We start from the raw sequence: 21,076 nt of genomic DNA on the forward strand, positions 1-21,076 counted from the left end.
ACTGTGTTCTCGCCATAAAAATGGCCTTGCTGCTGACGTTAAAAACATATCGCATTAAAAATATATAAAATGTTGGTTTATATTGTAGGCATTGATAAACTAACAGAAACATCACAAGTTTCTGAGGATGGAGCGACACTGTTACTGCAGCAGAGTGACTCGACCCTCAGCCAATCAGATCACAGCTCTGAGACACACGTCATGTGCAGGTACTGAGCAGGTACTGCATCACTGATGACCCTGACATTTAATCTGTCTTACTTTGTTCTGTCCATATCAGTAAAAAAAAAAAAAAAAAAAAAAAAAAAATTTAATTCCGTAGAAGTCTGAAATAGAGGATTGTGATGGAAGTCCGAAACACGTGTCGTCTTCATTGGACTGGGCTCCTACTCCAGACTGAGTCAGTCATAAAACCCTTCAATTTTAAACTAAAGTTTGTGAGGACCTTATAAACATTTCTCTCTATTTCTTTCTTTATTTCTTTTTTTTTTTCAGAAAAAAAGCATCTAATCTTTGCTTGCTCTCTTTCAGGTCCTCTCCTGGAAGAGTAAACTCCCTCTGTAGACTATAATGAGACTCCTGCAGGTTCTGCTGCCTCAGGTGGAGAAAATCTGCATTGACAAGTGAGACACACACATACAACATCATTCACACACTGAAAGAGTTCATCAGGAACACTTTACATAAACATCCCATTTGTTAACATTAGTTTCATTAACTGTGTTAACTAACATAAACAAATAATCTAATAATTATACTTCTGAAGCATTTATTAATCTTAGTTGATGCTAATTTCACCATTTACAAATACAGTAAGTCAATCAGAAAACATTATATCTGGTAAGATTATTTAGTGGACCTTAGCTATCAATTAATAATTGCTTTTATTTACTGATGTTAACAAAGATTAATAAATACTATAACAAATGTATTGCCCACTGTTTCAGTAGTTAATATTCGTTTTCTTTTTCATAAAATATCCAGTTTAATGTTGGATCATTAGAAATCATGCAACATTCTGTCATGTTGGTTTTAACAGATTTCTGTTTAACATGTTTTAATTTCATTTTAATTTTAATCTCGGACTTTGGGTGTGGTTTTGAACCCTGTACTTGTGTTGTTTCTGATACATTATGCTTCATTTTCTTCCAAATCCAAATCCGTGAGGATGGACACATGACCCTCAGGTCTCTGACCTCGTGAGCAGTGAGATGAGTGTGTTGATTTATATATAGTAATAGTGTTCTGTGTGGAGGGTGTATAGAAATGCTACAAAAACTCTTGAATGCCATTTTGTCTACTTTTTTGTATCCAAGATAATGGCAATATATGTCAGAAGCCTGTTAAAATCAACATGAAGTGCTGCATAATCTGAATAGGCAATATTTTATCTCTGAATAAAACAGGATATTTACGTAATTTGTTTAATGTATCATACATTGATTAAATTATAAAAGTGTTTCTAGTTATGCTTGCGCTTAGAACAGAGGAAATTGAGAAATAAGTAAGTAATCCTCAAATTACAAAATTTATAACATTAAATTAATGAAGTTAGAATAGCATGCACTTTCAATAGACCTTTAATAGTCTTAGAAGTGAGAATGACATGTCCAGGCTTCCCATGACTAACAGCCGAGTATTTGATCAGATGTGCTGGGATGAGGTTATGCTGAGGTCACAGAAGGGTTTGGCTATGTTTAGACTGGATTAGTTTAATGTTTGTGTATTCAGTTTCTCAGCTACAGGGAGGAGAAAGTAAGACACCTCAAATGAGAATAATAGAAGTTTAAAGGCTGGATAAAATATAAATAATCTATTTTATATTTATATTGATTTTATTGAAGAAATACAGGAAGTACCTACAGTATCTTCAACACTGCAACATATAACTAGCCATTTACAATGCTTTAATCGTTTTGTTTGTTTTTATCTAAATATAATTGCCATTCAAGTCAAATCATTACATCAAACCCTGCATCAATGTTATGATTATAATAATGTACTTGTAACAGAGTGTGATTTTACCTGAATGTGTCACCGAGTTCTCATCTGTCAGGTATGCGCTGACCGAAAGTGGGCGTGGTCAGTATGGGGCTCCTCCCATAGCAACCGCGTGAGCGTGCTTGCAGTCCCTCGAGTGGAGACGCCAGGAGCGCACGTGAAATCACGCCAAATGAGCGTCCGTGAGCCGGGATAAGAGGGCTTAGCCGCCACCGCCGCCATGAACGACAAATACCACCGGGCGGCTCGAGACGGTCACCTGCACCTGCTGAAAGACGCGACGCGCAAAGATCTGAACGCGCCGGATGAGGATGGGATGACGCCGACGCTCTGGGCCGCGCACCACGGCAACCTGGACGCGCTCAGACTGCTGGTGGCGCGAGGGTGAGTGATGCATTCATTATTCATGAGCTATATATATATATATATATAAAATAATTATTCATGCATTAATTTTCTAAACCAAATGACTCGTGAAAATAATATAATTTATTACATTTTTCATCATAAGGGTCAGGTTTTTAAATTAATACATTATATGAAAGCTGAATATATAAGATTTCCATTGATGTATGGTTTGTTAGGATAGGGCAATATGTGTCTGAGATGCAACTATTTTAAAATCTGGAATCTGAGGGTGCAAAAAAAAAAAAAAAACATTGAGAAAATCGCCTTTAAAGCTGTTCAATTGAAGTTCTTAGCAATGCATATTACTAATAAAACATTAAGTTCTGATATATTTACAGGAAAAAATTTCAAAAGAAATAAAAGAAAGATTGATAGTTTTGACCCATACAGTGCATTGTTGGCTATTGCCACAAACATACCTGTGCTACTTATTATGACTGCTTTTGTGCCCCAGGGACACATACTTGCGAAGTCAAATTCCAGAAGACAGTTGTTATTGAGATTCTAGCGATGTTCATTTCAAAAATATCTAGTGTAGTAACATCTGTAAAGCTTGTGTTGGGTCTGACTGACTCCTCCAAAAACACAGTATTATTTTGCCGACAATGTACCATCTGAAAATCTTAGTATGTGAAAATTTCTTTCATTCTGGATTTTTAATGCATGGGGTCTCTGAGACCTCAGCATTGAAGTATTTTTCAGAGAAGATTTGTGATGCATATACTGCACACTTCATATGTCCATATGTACTTCTTTATTGCATTAGTCTGTAAAACACCTTTTCTATTTTGTTCTACTTGAAGCATGTCAAGAGTTTCTCCATTTTTAAAACAATAAATATAATATATGATGCTCTCAGGTCTTGTTATGTCTTGGCATATGCAGTTTCATTAACAGGATGGCAGTTCTGTGTTCTCCTGTATCAGATCACATCTGCACTGAGATAATTCAGCCCTCCACCCAGCCGCTCTCTCGGATGGATATCTGGACTGTTTTATTTGCATATTTACTGTCCTGGGCTAGTTAAAATAAAGGTCACATGAGAGAACGATGATAGTTTTCTTTTGAGAGTCACTTCTGTTATAACTGCTTAAAAGTACTACGTCTATATTCAATTATAAATTAAGAACTCTGCAAGCAGGAGGGTTGCAGATAAATACTGTAATAATCTGTTATGCCACAGATATCTGAAGCATTCAGCTCAAACTAGCTGGAACAATTTTCTCTTTTTTTTCTTTTTTTTTTTGCACACTCATGTTTTTCCAAAACCATATGCAGTTTTTCTTTCTTTTTTTTTTACATAAAGAACAAGCTGCATCAAGTTCCTTCAAAAACATATCATTCTGTGCTCCATTGAAAATATGATCTTGTAGGTTTGAAACATGATGGAATTAATATTTGCACAGTTTTCTATTCCTTTTTATAACTGGCTTTAGGAGAGAGCAGTGGTGTTTAATTTTGATTAGGTAATTAGATCTAAATAACTTGGCTCTTATCTCATGACCAGGTTAATAACAGAAGCTAATTGTTCTGCTTTGTGAACACCTTCACTGTTCTCTAATTAGTGTTCTACATCAGTCCCTCCAGACCTCCAAATGAACCAGATCTGTTACTGAAAACACGTTCACAAAGAGAGACTACTGCGGTTTGAGTTATAACAACTCAGCATTTCACAAAGTATGTGTCTAGTACAGAGAATCACTTTGATTTTTATTTATATGTCATGGATTGATCCCATGGAATTGACAATGTTTTTGCCTTTCCTTATATTTTCACATCATTCTATAGAACTGATTTTTACTTTGGTAAATCATGTTTAACTTGACACATTTAAAAAAAAAATTATCCATTTTCCGAGTAAAACAAAACATTTAGCAAGAAAAATGAATGGCAGCTGCTTGATTTTATCCATCAGGAGTTGGTTATGGATTATGAAACATGGGCATTAGATTTATTAATGGAGTCAGATGGCTGGAGAGGAGAGGTATGTAGATCCATCCAAGAATGAAAATTGCTGAAACAATGCTTTTTAAAGACACTTCAGGGCCACATGCACATTCATGGAGAGGTATTTTACACATGGCCAGACAGAGAGAAAGATGTTAATGTTGACAGTGAAAGGTCAACATAATGAGTTAGGGCTATTCCTCTTCCGCCTGCGTGTTTCCTTGGCTGTTGGCATTTTGCTAACATTAATGTCAGCACCATTATAAACCTCATGCTTTCACGTTTTGCTTTCTGTAGTATTTTAATTTTGTTACCCTACATTGTCCCATAAAACCTCACATAATTTCTGCTGGTCCTTGCTAATGGGTGGTTGCCATTCATACCTATTAAGCACCGAGGTTATACTGGATTATGGACTTTAGTGAGGGCAGACATCTTATTAAATATGCAGAGTATATATACAGCATGTTTTAAATGCATTTGTCTTAACTAAGGTTCAGTTTGTTGACGGGCCATTGAAAGCATACATCTTTACACCATGATTGCTGGTTAACATGCCTTCCATGTGATACTAACATACAATAAACAGGGTTATGTAATAAATTATCAACATGGTGCCTAATGAATGAAGCGCAAACAATCAATTATATGCAAAGTACGTTTGGTAATGAATACTGCAGGTCTCTTTCAATGCAGATGATGAATGCATTACATGGTGCACAGTTTTTAATGACTTTGAGAGGTGAGTCACGAAGGCAGTGTGCATAGTGTGTGTGTACATGTGTGTTACAGTGGGTAAGTGGAGCTCCAAAGCATCATGTTACGTTTTCAGATCAACACCTTGTCACATAACCGAATGTGAAGACATCCACTCATGCACCGACACGCACACGTGCACATACAAATGTATTCACACCCCCTATATATATTAGTTTATTGGGTTGGCCAATTAATCAGACAATATTTGGCCATCTTGAGATCATCAGATAACCATTGTGCATAAATATTTTGTATTTATCATTAAATTGTATTTTATATTGGCCATCAGTCACCCTGCTCTCTAAATATCATTACTAGTATCAGTCACTCACAAACCCATAAACTATGTAAACTATAGAGTTAAATGTAAACGATCTGCTGTTCCTTTGTTGGTCCACAGAGGAGATCCCGATAAATGTGATATTTGGGGAAACACTCCTCTTCACCTGGCAGCAGCTAATGGCCATCTCAACTGTCTGTCCTTTCTGGTGTCATTTGGTGCCAATGTGTGGTGCTTGGACAATGACTACCACACGCCACTGGACATGGCGGCCTCTAGGAGCCGGATGGACTGTGTGCGATATCTGGACACTATCGCCGCCAAGCAGACTACCATCAATCCCAAACTGGTGAGCAAACTGAAGGACCGCGCCTTCCGTAATGCCGAGAAACGTATTAAGAACTGTAAAAAGCTTCAGCACAAGCATCACAAACGCATGGAGAAGCGTTTCTTGAGAGAGAGTGCTGCAATGGACATGTCGGATACAATGAGTTACAGCAGTTTCAGCAGCACCCTCAGTCGAAGGATCCCTCAGTTCAACACCCTCGACTCCAACATGACATGCTCACAGGTACTGTACCTAAAAATAGAACATAGAACCAGAAAAACTCATCATAAAACCTTTAATTCTTGGACCTAATCATTAGGTCAATATAGATGAGCAAGTTATAAAGCCTTGTTTCAAAACCTTTTCCTGGAGGGCCTCAAGTCTTAATCAAACACTAGAAACCGGCTAATCAAGTTCTAGAAATTCAAGATCACTAGAAACTTCTAGGCTAGTGTGTTTGGGTAGGTTGAAGGACATTGGCCCTCCAGGACTGGACAACCCCGAATAAGAGTGTAGCATGTTTCCGATAAGACTCTGCATTTTCAATGTATCCCAGAGGTGTTCATTGGGGTTAAGGTGGTAGGTTTTCTTTATTGACCTTTTTGCACATGGGCATCATCGTAGTGCAATGGAGAAGTGTCCTATCTTAGTAAAAATGATTGCCTATGGTGATTGCATGACTTAACTTTATGCTCATTAATAAAAGGTGTAGCTAAAATATGCAAACCTGTAATTTAGAAGAAGGTGTCCATATACTTGAACTCTGTTAAACACTTAGCAGTAAATTGTAGCAGTTGCTGATTCAGTCCCCACGTGATTTATCACCATTATTTTCTTGTTTAAAGCCTGGGATATTGCTTTAGAAAGCATTTGTTAAATGAAAACCATACTTCTTAATTAGAGTAGCATAATGCATCTGTGGACATCAGTGCATGCTAGTTCACTAAGAGTAGTCAGTCTTCAATCGCGTGCCTAAATGTGTATGAGGCAAAGTTTGTATACAGTGTGAAATATTACAAAGAATATGACCATTATGAACTTCCTTTTAAAGGCAACGCTTCAGTCCACAACAAGAGGCAGGACCAAGATCCAGCGGCGACTTGAGAAGAAAAAGCAAGGCGACGGAACATTCAAGATTTCCGAAGACGGGCGAAGGAGCATTCGCTCGCTCTCTGGTCTTCAGCTGGGCAATGACGTCGTGTTCTTGAAGCAGGGAACATATGTGGACCGACGCCAGCAGTCCAGCCCTCGGCTTAACATCCGCAACATGTTTTCTGGTAAACAGGACATCAGGTCAGACGATGATGATGATGATGATGAGGTAGACACTGTTTCAAGGGCACTCAGTGATCCGGGTCTGTTTGAGGCTGCATACTCGGAAATAAGTACAGACTCGGGTAGAGACTCTTTGTTCAACCGCCCAGGACTCGGTACTATGGTATTCCGTCGGAATTATGTGACTGATGGGCTGTTCCGAATGGGACAGAATGAGGGCAGTGTAGTAGGGAGTGAACCAGTGGGAAAGGTCCCAAATGTCCGCTTACAGGGAAGATTGCCGATCCAGTCACCAAGTCTTGATGAAGTCAGCATTGGCAGCTCATTGAGTCTTCATGAGAAGAACTTACAGGTACAAACAAGAATCACCAGATACCAAACCAATTCCATTTGTCTCCAGGTGTGTTTAATTCGAGTTGGGGCTACACTCTCCAGGATGGCCCTCAAGGAGAAGGGTTGGCTACCCCTGAACTAGATTCTTGTCTTGAACTTGCAACACATAAAGGATAGGCAACTCTGGTCCCGGAGGATAACTGACCTGCTGAGTTTAGCTTCATCCCCAATTTAACAAAAAAAAAAAGTCTTCAGGATTACTGGAAATTTATAGGCAGTTGTGTTTAATTTGGGATAGAGCTGAACTCTACAGGACAATGGTGGTAATCCAGGCCTGTCGTTGTCCATCCCTGCACTACACTGCTTTTGATTTAAATGGCTGATTAGTATTCACTTGAGCATTTTGCAGTGCACTTTCAGAGTTCCTGACCTTCCCCAGCTCCACCTGTACAGATCTGCTACAGGATATTTTATATGCTATTTGTGTACAGCATCATAGTGATGTATGCATCGGCAGTAGCAATTTCCTGGAGCACCAGTAATCTACAACTACTGTAATATCGAATGCATTAACAATTTCATATCCATTACCATGCTAAAATCTTCGGAGAGTTGTCATGATAGAAATGTGGTAATCTGAATCAGTAAGTGTCAATGTGTTGATCTAATCAGTTTATGAGAAGGCACTGCATCTACATCTGGAAGAGGGGCTTTGTGATAATTATATTGATTGTTCATATGTGGCAATATCCTGTAGGATTTGCCGTGGGAGGAAGGAGAACTGGGCTTGGAGGAGGAGGATGACGAGTTTCAGCCATCTTCGGCTCCTTTAGAAGTGTTCCTGGCATCTCAGGGACTGAGTGACTTCCTCTCCATCTTCCATCGAGAGCAGATGGACCTGGAAGCGTTGCTGTTGTGCTCTGAGCAGGACCTTATTAGCATCCACATTCCACTCGGACCTCGTAAAAAACTACTTGATGCATGCAGCAGACGCAACAGTGTTCTGGACGAAGCTGATGGCATGCAGGACACTGTACTGTAGAGTGTGTATGTCTGTTATTAACTCTGCTCCAAAAATCTAGTGTACTTTCTTGTTGCCTGCAAAAGCAGTTGTTTTTAAAGTAGCATCCTTGAACTAGTTGAACTGTATCTTCTTAAGCAACACAACACGCCACAAAAAACATAAAAATACAAATAAAATATGTATCTGAGATTTGGCATGAACAAGTCTCCCATGCATTTCTCCCCCATGTTAATTCTCTCATATAGAATCAATAACTCAATAACTAGTTGCTTATTAGCGTGCATATTCTTAACATGCTATTTAATAGCACTTATAAAGCACATACTGATGCATGACCATATTCTAAATCCCTTAATCCACCCAACCCAATAGCTAAAGATAACGACTACAACAACAACAACTACTTTACAATCTAGATAGAGACAATGTGTTCGCTAATCTACCATATAGTAACTTGCTTTTCCTGTGGAATGACTTTGCTTTTCTGCTGCAGGCGATTGAATAATATTAATCATAGCCAAATAGCTTCATTAAACACTCATTAATTTTGACTGCACTCTGGAATGCAACACTCATCTGATCAATACCAGATTGACAAAATTAAGTGCCAGCCTGTTTGTTTTGCTAATAAAATATCCTGTTTCGCTTTGAAATGCTTGACAATGTGGTAGAACAGGATTCACAGTGCAGTTCACATTCTTTAAATGCTTCCTATACCTGCATCTGGAGCTGAGCCATTGTGTGTGTCTGTGCATGAGTGAGTGAAATGCCTGCCTCCTTGTGGTTGGGAGGGAAAATACAGCTCTTCTATGGTATACCTCACTCTCTAGAAGTTCTGCTTGGAAAATTAAGTCTACAGTATATGCTGATTGTTGCTGTTATGAATGCACATGCACACACATTTTTAATCTGACCTGCTATTTTCCATATTGAGGTTCATTAAAGATATCGTGGTTCCTGGTACACCCTGTGAATTATTGCCTTGCATATTGATGCAGTCTTTTAGGACTAAAATTTGCAGAGATAATTAGCATTTTCAGCTTTGCAATGATTTTCAACTCTAACAATTCAGACCAATTGAAAAAGCCTTTGTTATTGCATGATGACCCATCTTGATAATTGATATATTTATCAGTGGAGCAAAAATCTATCAGCGTTTCTGTTTCCCAGATTTCTCTAATTCTCTTTTTTATTAATTTTTTGTTTTAAGTAAGTAGAATCGTTTAGATCCAAAAGTCTGTAAGATCATACATTAAGGACAGATGTGTCCAAACTTAGCTCATCGCTTACTGTAAGTGCAAGCATTGTCTAATTTTTGTGTTTAGTTGTACATATGCTTTGGACAGCATCAATATCCAGCCAAAAGACATTTCAGTTGTATAAAAAGTTATGTGGGTGATTAGCAGTTTTCATCTGTGAAATTCTGATGATTGTATGCTGTAATAACGGACTCCAGCTGAGAGGTGGTTGGAGTTTGGGTGTGTGAAATCCCTTTATTGGCCACCTGATGTTTGTACAGTTTTACTGATGTACGATTCTGTTGATCGACTGCGGTCAAAGCTTCTCACTCAGTGGGTGAGATGTTTGTTCTGGAGCCGTGTTCCTCTGCTGTCTGCTCATTTATGGGTGTGCGGCAGGTTTTAGAGGCTGATGCTGAAAGCTGATATAATGCTTGTTATTTAATCTGTCCATCCATCACACTCCATCTCCAGACAATTCAACTACACACGGCTAGCCCTTCTTACATGACAGTATGTGTGTTCAGCACCTGTCTGGATACAAAATTATGCTTCTGTGTGTTTTACTGGCTCTTAGCTCAGATTGGTCCTCATTTGTTCACTAATTTCTATGTAAATATTTTGTAAAGTCATTGTCAAACATGAAACTTACATTTTTCTTTTGTAAATTGTATAATTGTTTTTAAATACAGACATTTCTGTGTAAATCATTCATAAGTTCACTCTTAATTATTCATAAGAAATTTATTCTGCTTATGTCGCTTTTGTTTTGTATCGTTTCATAAAGCACATTGTTTTGTTTTCCATTCTGTGCTCTTCCCTCTTTTCTTTTGTAGTCTTGCATGAAACTCAAAATATTGTCTTTATATTTTACGAATGTCCCTGACTATGTCATGTCATATTTCACCCAAAAAAATGGATATTTAATTTTGATTTGAAGGTAAAATATGACCCAAGACTCATTTTCAGGGTAGCCAAATGCCAATGTTTTCAGTGACAAATTGTGGATAGTTTTTTTTTTTTAATGTTGATTAAATAAACTGGTCATTATTACTGGCCTGTATTTGATGTTTCTTTTTATTTTAAATAGTCTGCATTCTGTGTATTGTATAGTATTGGAATGTACTTCCTGCCTTTTTTTTTTTTTTTTTTTTTTTGCTGCAACCTTTCTTTTGTCTTCTGCCAAGTAGATTAAAAGAGACAGAATGAATACATGGGCGAGACATTAGATTAGAGAGAGTAAATATTTTCTGTGGCTGTAGGAAGTGTGTGTGTGTGTGTGTGAGAGAGAGAGAGAGAGAGAGAGAGAGATTTACTGTGTTGTTCTTGTGATAAAAGACTCCTCATGGGACCTGCCTGTGGATCAAAAGCATCATTGTAGGAAAAAGAAAGATCAAAACGTACAGATTTTTACGTAAAAACTTCTACACAAATTGTTGCATGATTTTGCTTATTTTTTTTGTTTGTTTGTTTCTTCAACAAAATGCATGTGCCAATTGTATCCTAAACCCTTGAATTTTAGATTTTAGATTTTTGTTAAATGATTTTATGAATTTTGCAACTTTTTTTCTGCTGAATTGAACTATCCTTGCATAAATTGTTGATTTTGTGGTTTGACATGTTTTTTATTATTACTTGTCTACAGAAATTGCAGAATTCCTGTGTAAATTTTGCAATTATTATGTCATTTTATTATTCTATTTATATATATATATTTATGGTCTTATACAGAAATGTGTTCGATTTATGTATTTTTGTGTAAAATTGTTCAGTTGGGTGCAAAATTAATTTTTGTGGAATTCATTCACAAAAATGTGTTGTTAATGCAAAACGGTTTTACATTTTAGTGGTTTTGAAATTCACATTGTGTGTGTGTGTGTGTGTGACATTTTTCGGTCCCCTTGAGGAAACAAGCTTATAAATAATACAAAATTAAGTTTTTTCAAAATCTAAAATTCTGAAATTTCTCTTTTGACTAGGTTTAGGTTTTGGACGATAGAATAAACCGTTTGTACAGAATGGAGAGTCCACATAAAACGTGTGTGTAAGTGTGTGTGTGTGTGTGTGTGTGTGTGTTCTTGTGATAGGAGATGACGCAGGACTCTTACAGCATTGAGGACACTCCTGCCAACAGCATCGCCGTGGGAACGAGAAAGAAACAGAGAGATAGAGAGAGAGAGATCCGTTTCTAGCGCAGTCAGCACTAAAGTCTCTCAGTGTCTTGTTTCGCTTGCGGGACGATGGTTTGCGCGTGAGCCATGCGTTTCTGAGCTCCAGCGCAAGCATGCAGAGCAATCCAGAGAAGAGGAGAGACACCGCGTCCCGGGACGAAGCGCAGGCGGACGCGGAGCGCGAGACGCTGATGATGGAGCTCACGCGCCTGGTGCAGAAGAGTGTGAGAGAGAGCAGCTGGTGGGAGAGGAGAGGAATAGACTGCAGCATCCTCACCGCAGCCTTCATCAGTTTACCAGCAGGTACAAACTTTCACAACTTTATATTTTAGACACACAGGCTCTGTGGGAGAATCTCCAAACAAACAAAAGAAATCAAAATAACAACTAATGAACAACCATGAAAATTAGCCACATTTCCACTTTCAATTCTCATTACTGTAAAGCAAAAAAAAAATAAAAAAAAATAAATTATAAAATAAACAAACAAATTATGTATTATTATTATGTATTATTATATATATTATTATATATAATATTATTATTTATTATTAAATATATAGTATAGTAATTATATATATTTACTGATTTAATGAGAATAATTAAAGGAATTACAAAAACATTTAAAAAGTAAAATATAGCTATTAGAATAGTTCGAATTTTCCTGAATGAAAATGTCACAACTATGCATATAATGCATGCATAATTTCCCAAAATATAATTTCCTTTTTTATTGAATATTCACCCATTCATATCTGGAAACAGACTTTACTTTGAAACAGTTTTCACTCATAATTTGTAGAAATGTACAAATAATTACAAAGAAATGTGAGGTACAGTATTTTAAGTATCCACTGTTTGCGTAGCCTAAAAATATTTGAATTTTGATTTAAGTTGCTCAGAGTCTAGGGAGCATTCAGAGTGTGTTTTTAAGCTGTGGTTGTTTTCATTTCAACATGTCATTGTGTTTACAACGGCCTGTAGGAGTTAAGGTGTGTAATGTCATCAGTAGGGAGTATTTAGGATTCTGTGCGTTAAAATCTAATTGTTGACTAGTTTAGACGTGCCGTCCCAGCCGGTTATTGGATTAAAATTTTCTTTAACACTGACACAGAAAACAAAACTTCAGTTTCGTGCCAAACGTTCTTTGACTTTCAATCCGAACAACTTCTTTATATCATAAGCTTTTAAGCTTTGGTGATGGTTTAAGGGATAGTTCAGGTTCAGGTAGTCTTCATTTACTCACTTGTCCCAAACCTGTATGAATTTCTTTCTTCTGCTGAACGCAAAGGAATGAAGACCATCAGTTGCTGGTCCCCATTGACTTCCATAATAAGGAGAAAGGGGGTAGACACTGTTTGCTTACCATCTTTCTTAAAAATCTCTTCCTTTACCGTTCAACAGAAGAAAGAAACATATATTTTAACACTATGCAATCTCTTGTTGTTTTGGCTTGTATAATAATTTAATTAACAGCATCATATTTTTTTTATTTAGTGGCGGTCTTTGGATTTTGCCAAAACAAATATAAAATATGACACCAAAAAGTAAAAAAAAATAAAAATAATAATGCATGATCTACATGATACTTTTTTAAATAATAATGCCTAGAAACATAAAAATAAATATAACGATTGCTTGATTAAATAATTAAAATCAGATATTTCTTCAAACATACCAATCATAATACATAATTTAATTTAAAAAGTTACAAAATGAAATGTGAATTCAAAATTATTTATGAGTATTCACTGCCAGAGATTATATGTTCAGTGTATTCACCTTATTCCTAATAAACCTACTGCATTTAAAATTATGGGAGACACTTCCGGTTTTGGGGAAGTTCTGCTCAAAAAGACTGCAACAAATCATTTCAAATCATGATTGTGCTACCAATAATCCTTATTGTAACTGCTTTTCCTCTTATCAGTGTGAAGTTACTCCCATAGTTTGTGCAAAGCATCATGGGGCTTAAGAAAAAAGTACAGTAGATAAAAAATGCATATTACATGTTTGCATAATGTTTTTTTTTACAAAGTGAGATCGCCATCTACTGGCCTGGCATGCTTAATACAGTGGTTTTAGTTGTGTTTGTTTGTTTACGTTTGTTGTCAACCTTAACCAACTATTAGAGCATGTTTTACAAGAAAAAATACTTCTGCTTCAAAATTCTGTTACTTGCTATTTATTTGTAACTCATTGAGAAATTTACTAGAAACTTTAGATTGAAAATTGTCTCTACTTCAGTGTTTTCTCAGTAACTCATTTTTAAACCTGTTAGAAGTTCCATAATGCAAGCTTTTTGTGCCAAAGCTTTGATTATGTAGATGTCCCTGGGATCTGTTTGTGCTCATATGTTTGTGTTGATTCGCTCTCCACGCCGCTGCAGTGATGTTGTTCTTGTGTCTGCAGGGTTCCTGTTGTTGGGTTCGTCTCAGACGCTGTACTTCCTGTCAGGTGTCCTGATGATGGGCGTGGCTCACGCTGTCATCACTGTTAAAGGCACACACCTGGCCAGTCACGGCGCGCTCAGCGAGTCTCCGGCTTGGACACACTTCTGGGCCGTCTTCTTCATCGAAGTGAGACTTGCTGCCCATGTGAAAATATTAAACATTGTTAATATAGGAAAATCTATCATTACAAAGAAAAAGGCATGCTTTTCCATTTTCACCTTAATTCCATGTGTTTTTGGTCATCAGTGTGTAAGTGAAGTGTGTTGCACATGGAGCTAATTCTCTGCAACACAAAAATGCAAAAGTATGGAAAGAATTTCTCCGATTAATTCTTCATGAATTAACTTCATAGATTAAGAGGATTTAGATTAATTTACAGTTTCCATCCTCTCAAGAATGTAAAAGAGTTATAATGTTGGTCATATTCCATGGAAGCAGTCTGTGCTCATGTATATACAGTGGGGCCGAAAAATTATTTGATTTTATAGTTTTATATGCAGTATGAACAACAATATGAATGTAATCAGATTTCCGAATCAAATGTTCAGTTTTTAATGACACGAGCACTGGAGAATGTTCCAAAAAGTATCTTGAGCTTCATTTGAACCAAGAAAAACTGACCTATATTTAGTTTAAAATGTAAATTATTATTATTTTTTAAATTATTTAATATATTAAATATTTACATAATTTAGATATTTAAATGTTTGCTAATTATTTAATTAAAACAGTAAATTAAAGTATTAAAAATTTAACTATTATTTAAAATATTTTATCATTTTAATGAAATTAAATTATATAATCAGTTAAAATGGCACTTTATAATAAAAGTAAAAATTACGTAATACAAAAAAAAGTAACTTTTGAAGTAATATATAAATTACTGATGTCAAATGATTAATCGGGGTTAATCACATCCAAAATAAAAGTTTTTGTTTGCACAATATATGTGTGTGTTCTGTGTATATTTATTATGTATATAAATACACGTTTTGCAAATATATGTAAAAAATTTTACGATTTAAATTAATGATACATTTACAATTTAAATATGTCCTAATCTAAATTTAATTCCGAAAATTAAATTATTAAATCATCACATTAAATTAAAATCTCGCATGATTTGAGATGTTCCAAAAAGCATCTTGAGCTTCAGTAAAAGCAGGTATATTTGACCATCTGTACAAAGAGTTACTTGATCAGTGACACTTATGTACTTACATCTGGTAGAAATGGTCATCTGGAAATGGTGCATGATTCTTCATTTACATATCTTTTCTGTTTTAAATGCTGCAAATACTCTTAAATGAGAAGAGATTTTGATGAGCTGTGGTCTCTTCTGTAGTCTTCTGCATGCATCATGTGAATCTCTGCGGTCTCTCAGGTGTGCGGCTCGTTCTCAGCGCGGGCCGGCGTTCAGGCTCACGTCAAGATGCATCACGCTCACACTAATGTGATCCCTTTGGGAGACTCCAGCACCTGGAAAATCCCCTTCCTGCCTCGATCCGTCTATCTGTTCATCGCGCCGCTGGCCGTCCCCATCATCACGCCCCTCGTCGCCATCAGTGAGGACTTTCAGCCCTTACAGACACAGCGTTTCAATGCACCCTAACCAGTTAATATGTGATAAAGAGATAAACCATGTGTGATCATTTTGTGCCGTACTTTTCCTTTAGACATCAGAAATGTTCTGAGGATATAAATAACTTTTTGAAACCTCCAGCATATTCTGTCATGTGTTTCAGATCAGATGAAGGGTCAGACTCCGCTCCTGATCCTGCGCACCGTCCTGTGTGTGTGTCTGGGCTTTTTTTCTCAGTATTATCTGCTCAGGTGTGTGTCGGGTCTGTCGTGCAGCTCCGCTCTGCTGGTCATGCTTCTGTGCAGAGCCATGTTCTCCCTGCCGTACATACATGTCAACATATTTCAGGTGAGATCAAATGCAAAAAGACAGCAAGCTAAATTTTTTATATGACTATTATATATTTGGTGGTGCATCAATATTATTGATTTCCATGCTTTCTACAGCTGTTTGAGATACAACCATAGTATCAATTATTTACACCAATTATCTTCAATAGAATATGAAAAATAGTTGTTTTTGCATGCTCAGAAAATCCTAATTAAATTATTTACCCTACTTATCTTCGGAAAAATTGCATGCTGTAGTTGTTTGACATGCTCAGAAAATATATCAAACTATTTATATCACTTCTCTTTAGAAAAAAATTATTGCTATTAAATAATATATAATAAGAGCAAAGAATACAAATATATTAGTTTTTGCATGTTAAGTGAATAATAGTTACATTATTTACACTTCTTCAGAAAATATCAAATATAGCAGTTTGTGCATGCTCAGAAAATATAAATTATAAGCATTTATACCATTTATGTTTTCACGGTTGCTTGGGCTGAACACATGGCTACAAAGATCTTGTAATTTAAAAGGTGTGAATTTCATCAACAACTATCTTTTCTGGGGCCATAGACAACTGTTTAAACCGGATGGCCTCCACCCAAACAAACTTGGTGCTTGAGTGCTCAAGGACAATATCTACTTCTCCCTTCATCATCCTTCAGCAGAGTGTGTCAATCCATTCAACACACACACACCGTGTCCGAGTCATCATGTGGTTGACATATCCCACAAGGACACTGATAACACCATGCAGCCAAAACAAGCACCGCTCAGGGACATCTGAGCATATCACACCAGTCCTCAGGTCCTTACACTGGGTTACAGTTACATTTAGGATTGATTTTAAAGTACTTTTACTCGTCTATAAATCACTAAATGACCAAGGACCGAAATATATTGCAGATATGTTCACTGAATATAAACCTAACAGAGCACTCAGATCACTAGCATTGAGTCAGTTAGAAATACCAAGGGTTCACACAAAACAAGGGGAGTCCTCCTTTAGTTACTATGCTGCTCGCAGTTGGAATCAGCTTCCAGAAGAGATCAGATGTGCTAAAACACTAGTCACGTTTAAATCTAGACTCAAAACGCATCTTTTTAGCTGTGCATTTATTGAATGAGCACTGTGCGATGTCCGAACTGATTGCACAGTATTTTACTGTATTTTACATATTTACTGTATTTTATGTAAAATAATTTTCTATTTTTAATTGTTTAAAAATCATTTTACAGTTTTAATCCATTTTCAGAGTTTTAAAATTGCTTGTTTAATTTTTGTTATTATTTGCCTTCATGATTATTTTACTTTTTTTGTTTAAAGCAGTTTGAATTACCATTGTGTATGAAATGTGCTGTATAAATAAACTTGCCTTGTCTTGCCTAGTATAATTCTGGCCTTGAGCTTTATCCAGACAGCACAAGACCCACTATCATCATAACTCTCTGGTCATACAGTAACACTTCAGCACTACACTATTCTGTCGTCTCTCTCAGGCTCATAAGAGAAATCGTTCTGAGTGTGAACTTTCCATGCTATTCAGCTGAAGTCTGCTTCAATCCATCCCTGTCTTTGTGTGCTTCTCTATCCTTTCCCGCGAGACCCGCTCAATATGGCTTTGTTCTCCTGCTCACGAGGTTCACAGGGTTCAACTACAGAAAAAAAGTCAAACGGCAGAGAACAATTCACGCATGATTTTCCCAGGCACAGCAAAGGGAGATTGTACTTTTGCATTGTGCTGATCCTTTGAGGTATTTTTGCTGTTTTAAAGCTGAGACGCACAACGATGTGTGAGATCTTTGTTTAGGAGTGAACGCTGTGCTGCTGGTTCATATCAGCAGTGTTTTACAGTATGTGTGTGTGTGTGTGTGTGTGTGTGTGTCAGTGTGTGTGTCTCAGTGTGTGGGTGTGTGTATGATAAACAGTGGTGGGGTAAAGCATTACAAGTAACGTGAGTTACGTAATCAGATTACTTTTTTCAAGTAACTAGTAAAGTAACACATTACTTTTTATTTTACAAGAAAATATCAGAGTTACTTTTTTTACTTTTACTTTTTAAGGGAGTGACGCAATATTGTAATGCATTAATTTTAAATGTTACTTTCCCCGACACTGGTGATAAATGCATGTCGGTGCTATTCTCATGTGTTTAAGCCCCACTTAGAGATCAAACACGCTGTTTTTTTGTTTTTGTTTTTTTTGAGCTGGTTTCTGTGTCTCTGCTTTCGCAGCACATCGGCCTGCCAATGTTTTCTGCCACTAACCGGCCCAAACGCATCTACCAGATGACACACGGAGTCCTGAACCTTCCCCGAAACCCGCTGCTGGACTGGACCTTCGGCCATTCCCTCATCAGCTGCCACGTGGAGCATCACCTCTTCCCTTTCCTGTCTGACAACATGTGCCTGAAGGTGTGCGCTCCAACCACACACCCCTCCAAATATATAATAATGTAAAAATTATTTTTATATAACTTTTTACTAATAACTTTTAAATTAAATCATTACATGAATTAATTTTAGTTATTAAATTAATTTATAATTTTTTATAGAATTTTCATATTTTTCTGCATTTTAATTGAATCGTTAAAAAATTATATTAAATTATGATATATTATTAATTGAATTTGAATTTGAATTTAACTTTTTATAATATTTTAATATTTTATAATTATAATATTTTATCATATATATTTATCATAATTTTTAATTATTCATGTTTATTCATTATATTTATATTATTATTTATTCACATAATTTAAAGAAATAAATATTACAAATAAACATTACATTCTTTAGTATAGTAAATTAAATGTAAAAAAAAAATTTAAACTGATTAATATGATAAACAGGATATTTTAAAAAATTACCTTAATATTTAAATCAATTAAAATGCAGCCTTCACAAAAGGGAATAATTTAATTAATAATAAATACTAATTCTATTTAATTAATCTCAGTGAAACAAGATGAAATATAAAATATAAAATATTCATGGGTAAGGATGATATGCCAGCTAAATATATACATTACAAATAAACAATTCAATAGATTAAATTGTAATATATATGTAATATATAAGTAATTTATTCAATTAAAATCAAGCACAAATACATTTACAGTAATTAAGAGAAACAATACAATTCACAAAACGGAATAAAGTAATGAACTAAAATTACCCAAGATCCATTTAAAAAATAAAATAGTAATAGATAAGGATAATACGGCAAATGTTAAACAGTAACAATACTTTCACTGAAATTATTAAACTAATCAAGCAACATTATTCAAACTAGACTAAAACGGATAAATCAAGCAATAAAGACAATATGGCAGATAAATAGACCTAATAGTGAATGTGCATGTGTTGATTGTGTCAGGTGAAGCCGCTCGTGTCTCAGTATCTGAAGGAGAAGAAGCTGCCGTATCAAGAGGACGCTTACATCTCTCGTCTGAGTCTGTTCTTCCACAGATATCAGGAGCTGATGGTGTTCACACCACACATCACTGAACTGGTGGGAATCCAGTGATGACGGGATGAAGAGAGAAGACGGACACGGACATGACCCACGTCCAGATTTTATACACTTTCAACTGGTGCATAAAGGCATTAGAATTAAAGTCCACGTGAAACTTGACTCACAACCTGCTTTACTTGCAGAACGTGATTTAATTATGAAAGAATCAGGGTATTTGACAAGAAAAAACACGCTAGATGAGACTCAAATAATTGCATGAGCTGGAAAAGAAAGTGCTTTTAGAGATTGATGGATTATGGAGATAAATATTTGTTCGTTCAGAATAATTTGCACAGATGAATCGTGAATAGACCAGGATAATGCAATAAGAAAGTACAAAGGATGGTGTTGACTTTGTAAAAAGCAACGCTGTGCAAAGAGAGCCTCTTTTCATTAACGACTGTGCTTCCTGTTCGCTTCGCTAAATGACATTATTGAATGAAAGGATCATTGTTGTATGTGCGGATGTCAGATCAGTGGTAATAAAGCACTGCTGTTTTTATCACACATGACCTCTGACCCCAGATCAGCTCTCAGGCTTAATATGCATCTGTATGAACACTAAAAAGATGCATGAAACTTCACCCGATCTGTGCAGGACACACTTTAGCTTTGGTTCAAGGTTTAGTGAGCTGCCTTTGCTGTCTCTTAAAGGGAAAGTACACCTAAAAATTACAATTCTGTCATTTACTCACCCTCAGGTTGATCCAAACCTGTATGAATGTCTTTCAGCTGTTGAACACAAAAGAAAATATTTTAAAGAATGTTGTTAACCAAACAACTGACGGTAGCCATTGACTTCCATTGCATTTTTTTTTTCTTTTTATGTAAGTCAATGGCTACCGTCAACTGTTTGGTTACCAACATTCTTTAAAATAGTTTATTTTGTGTTCAGCAGAAAAAAAGAAACTCAGTCAGGTCTGGAACACGACAACATTTTTGGGTTACTATCCCTTTAAGAAACTATTTTGATAAACTGCAAATCTGTGTGAAACACACTGGAGACTGCTGATTTCAATACAGTTTGCAATGCATCATGGGATTGTTTTCTCAGCCATGGTTAGGTGTGATGCTGCTTTTAAAATGTTGGCCAAACGAAGGTGTCTTTATGGTAGTGATGTCATCAAATGCTGTCTAGGCTGCTCACTAGAATTTGAAACAGTTTTTGTGTAGATTAAAGCAAATGTAGGAGACAGAAATTAAGACTTTCTTTTTTTTTATTATAGTTGTAGATAACATTTTCTAACAACAATACCACTGTATAATCTCTATCACACAGTAGATATGAGTACTTTTAACTGGAATGAATATGTAGGAAATGCAGTTTTATGACCTAAACACATAATAATCATATTCACAGTTGTATGCACTGATAAATGGGGTGCGTTTTGTTTATAATTCAGTGATTTTAATCAAAATCC

General features: G+C 36.1%; 2 protein-coding genes across 2 annotated transcripts; both read left to right on the forward strand.

Moving 5' to 3' along the window:
* Nucleotides 1–2,045: 2,045 nt before the first annotated feature.
* LOC113111389 (Usher syndrome type-1G protein homolog) lies at nucleotides 2,046–10,470 on the forward strand. Its single transcript, XM_026276049.1, has 4 exons — nucleotides 2,046–2,385; nucleotides 5,516–5,966; nucleotides 6,775–7,350; nucleotides 8,089–10,470. Exons 1-4 carry the CDS (start codon nucleotides 2,222–2,224, stop codon nucleotides 8,371–8,373), a joined length of 1,476 nt encoding a protein of 491 aa, XP_026131834.1. The 5' UTR covers nucleotides 2,046–2,221; the 3' UTR covers nucleotides 8,374–10,470.
* Nucleotides 10,471–11,710: 1,240 nt separating this feature from the next.
* Nucleotides 11,711–20,415, forward strand: LOC113111396 (fatty acid desaturase 6). The gene is made up of 6 exons (XM_026276059.1): nucleotides 11,711–12,067; nucleotides 14,177–14,343; nucleotides 15,602–15,782; nucleotides 15,963–16,147; nucleotides 18,371–18,550; nucleotides 19,518–20,415. Exons 1-6 carry the CDS (start codon nucleotides 11,878–11,880, stop codon nucleotides 19,665–19,667), a joined length of 1,053 nt encoding a protein of 350 aa, XP_026131844.1. The 5' UTR covers nucleotides 11,711–11,877; the 3' UTR covers nucleotides 19,668–20,415.
* The last annotated feature ends 661 nt before the right edge of the window (nucleotides 20,416–21,076 follow it).

Source organism: Carassius auratus, chromosome 12 (assembly GCF_003368295.1).
Source record: "Carassius auratus strain Wakin chromosome 12, ASM336829v1, whole genome shotgun sequence".
Taxonomy (NCBI): Eukaryota; Metazoa; Chordata; class Actinopteri; order Cypriniformes; family Cyprinidae; genus Carassius; species Carassius auratus.

Coding starts and splice junctions, on each gene's coding strand:
- LOC113111396 (XM_026276059.1), top strand. CDS start 11,878: ATGCAGAGCAATCCAGAGAAGAGGAGAGACACCGCGTCCCGGGACGAA. Junction 14,344..15,601: donor GGGCCGTCTTCTTCATCGAA/GTGAGACTTGCT, acceptor GCGGTCTCTCAG/GTGTGCGGCTCGTTCTCAGC. Junction 16,148..18,370: donor TACATGTCAACATATTTCAG/GTGAGATCAAAT, acceptor CTGCTTTCGCAG/CACATCGGCCTGCCAATGTT.
- LOC113111389 (XM_026276049.1), top strand. CDS start 2,222: ATGAACGACAAATACCACCGGGCGGCTCGAGACGGTCACCTGCACCTG. Junction 5,967..6,774: donor CCAACATGACATGCTCACAG/GTACTGTACCTA, acceptor TTCCTTTTAAAG/GCAACGCTTCAGTCCACAAC. Junction 7,351..8,088: donor TTCATGAGAAGAACTTACAG/GTACAAACAAGA, acceptor AATATCCTGTAG/GATTTGCCGTGGGAGGAAGG.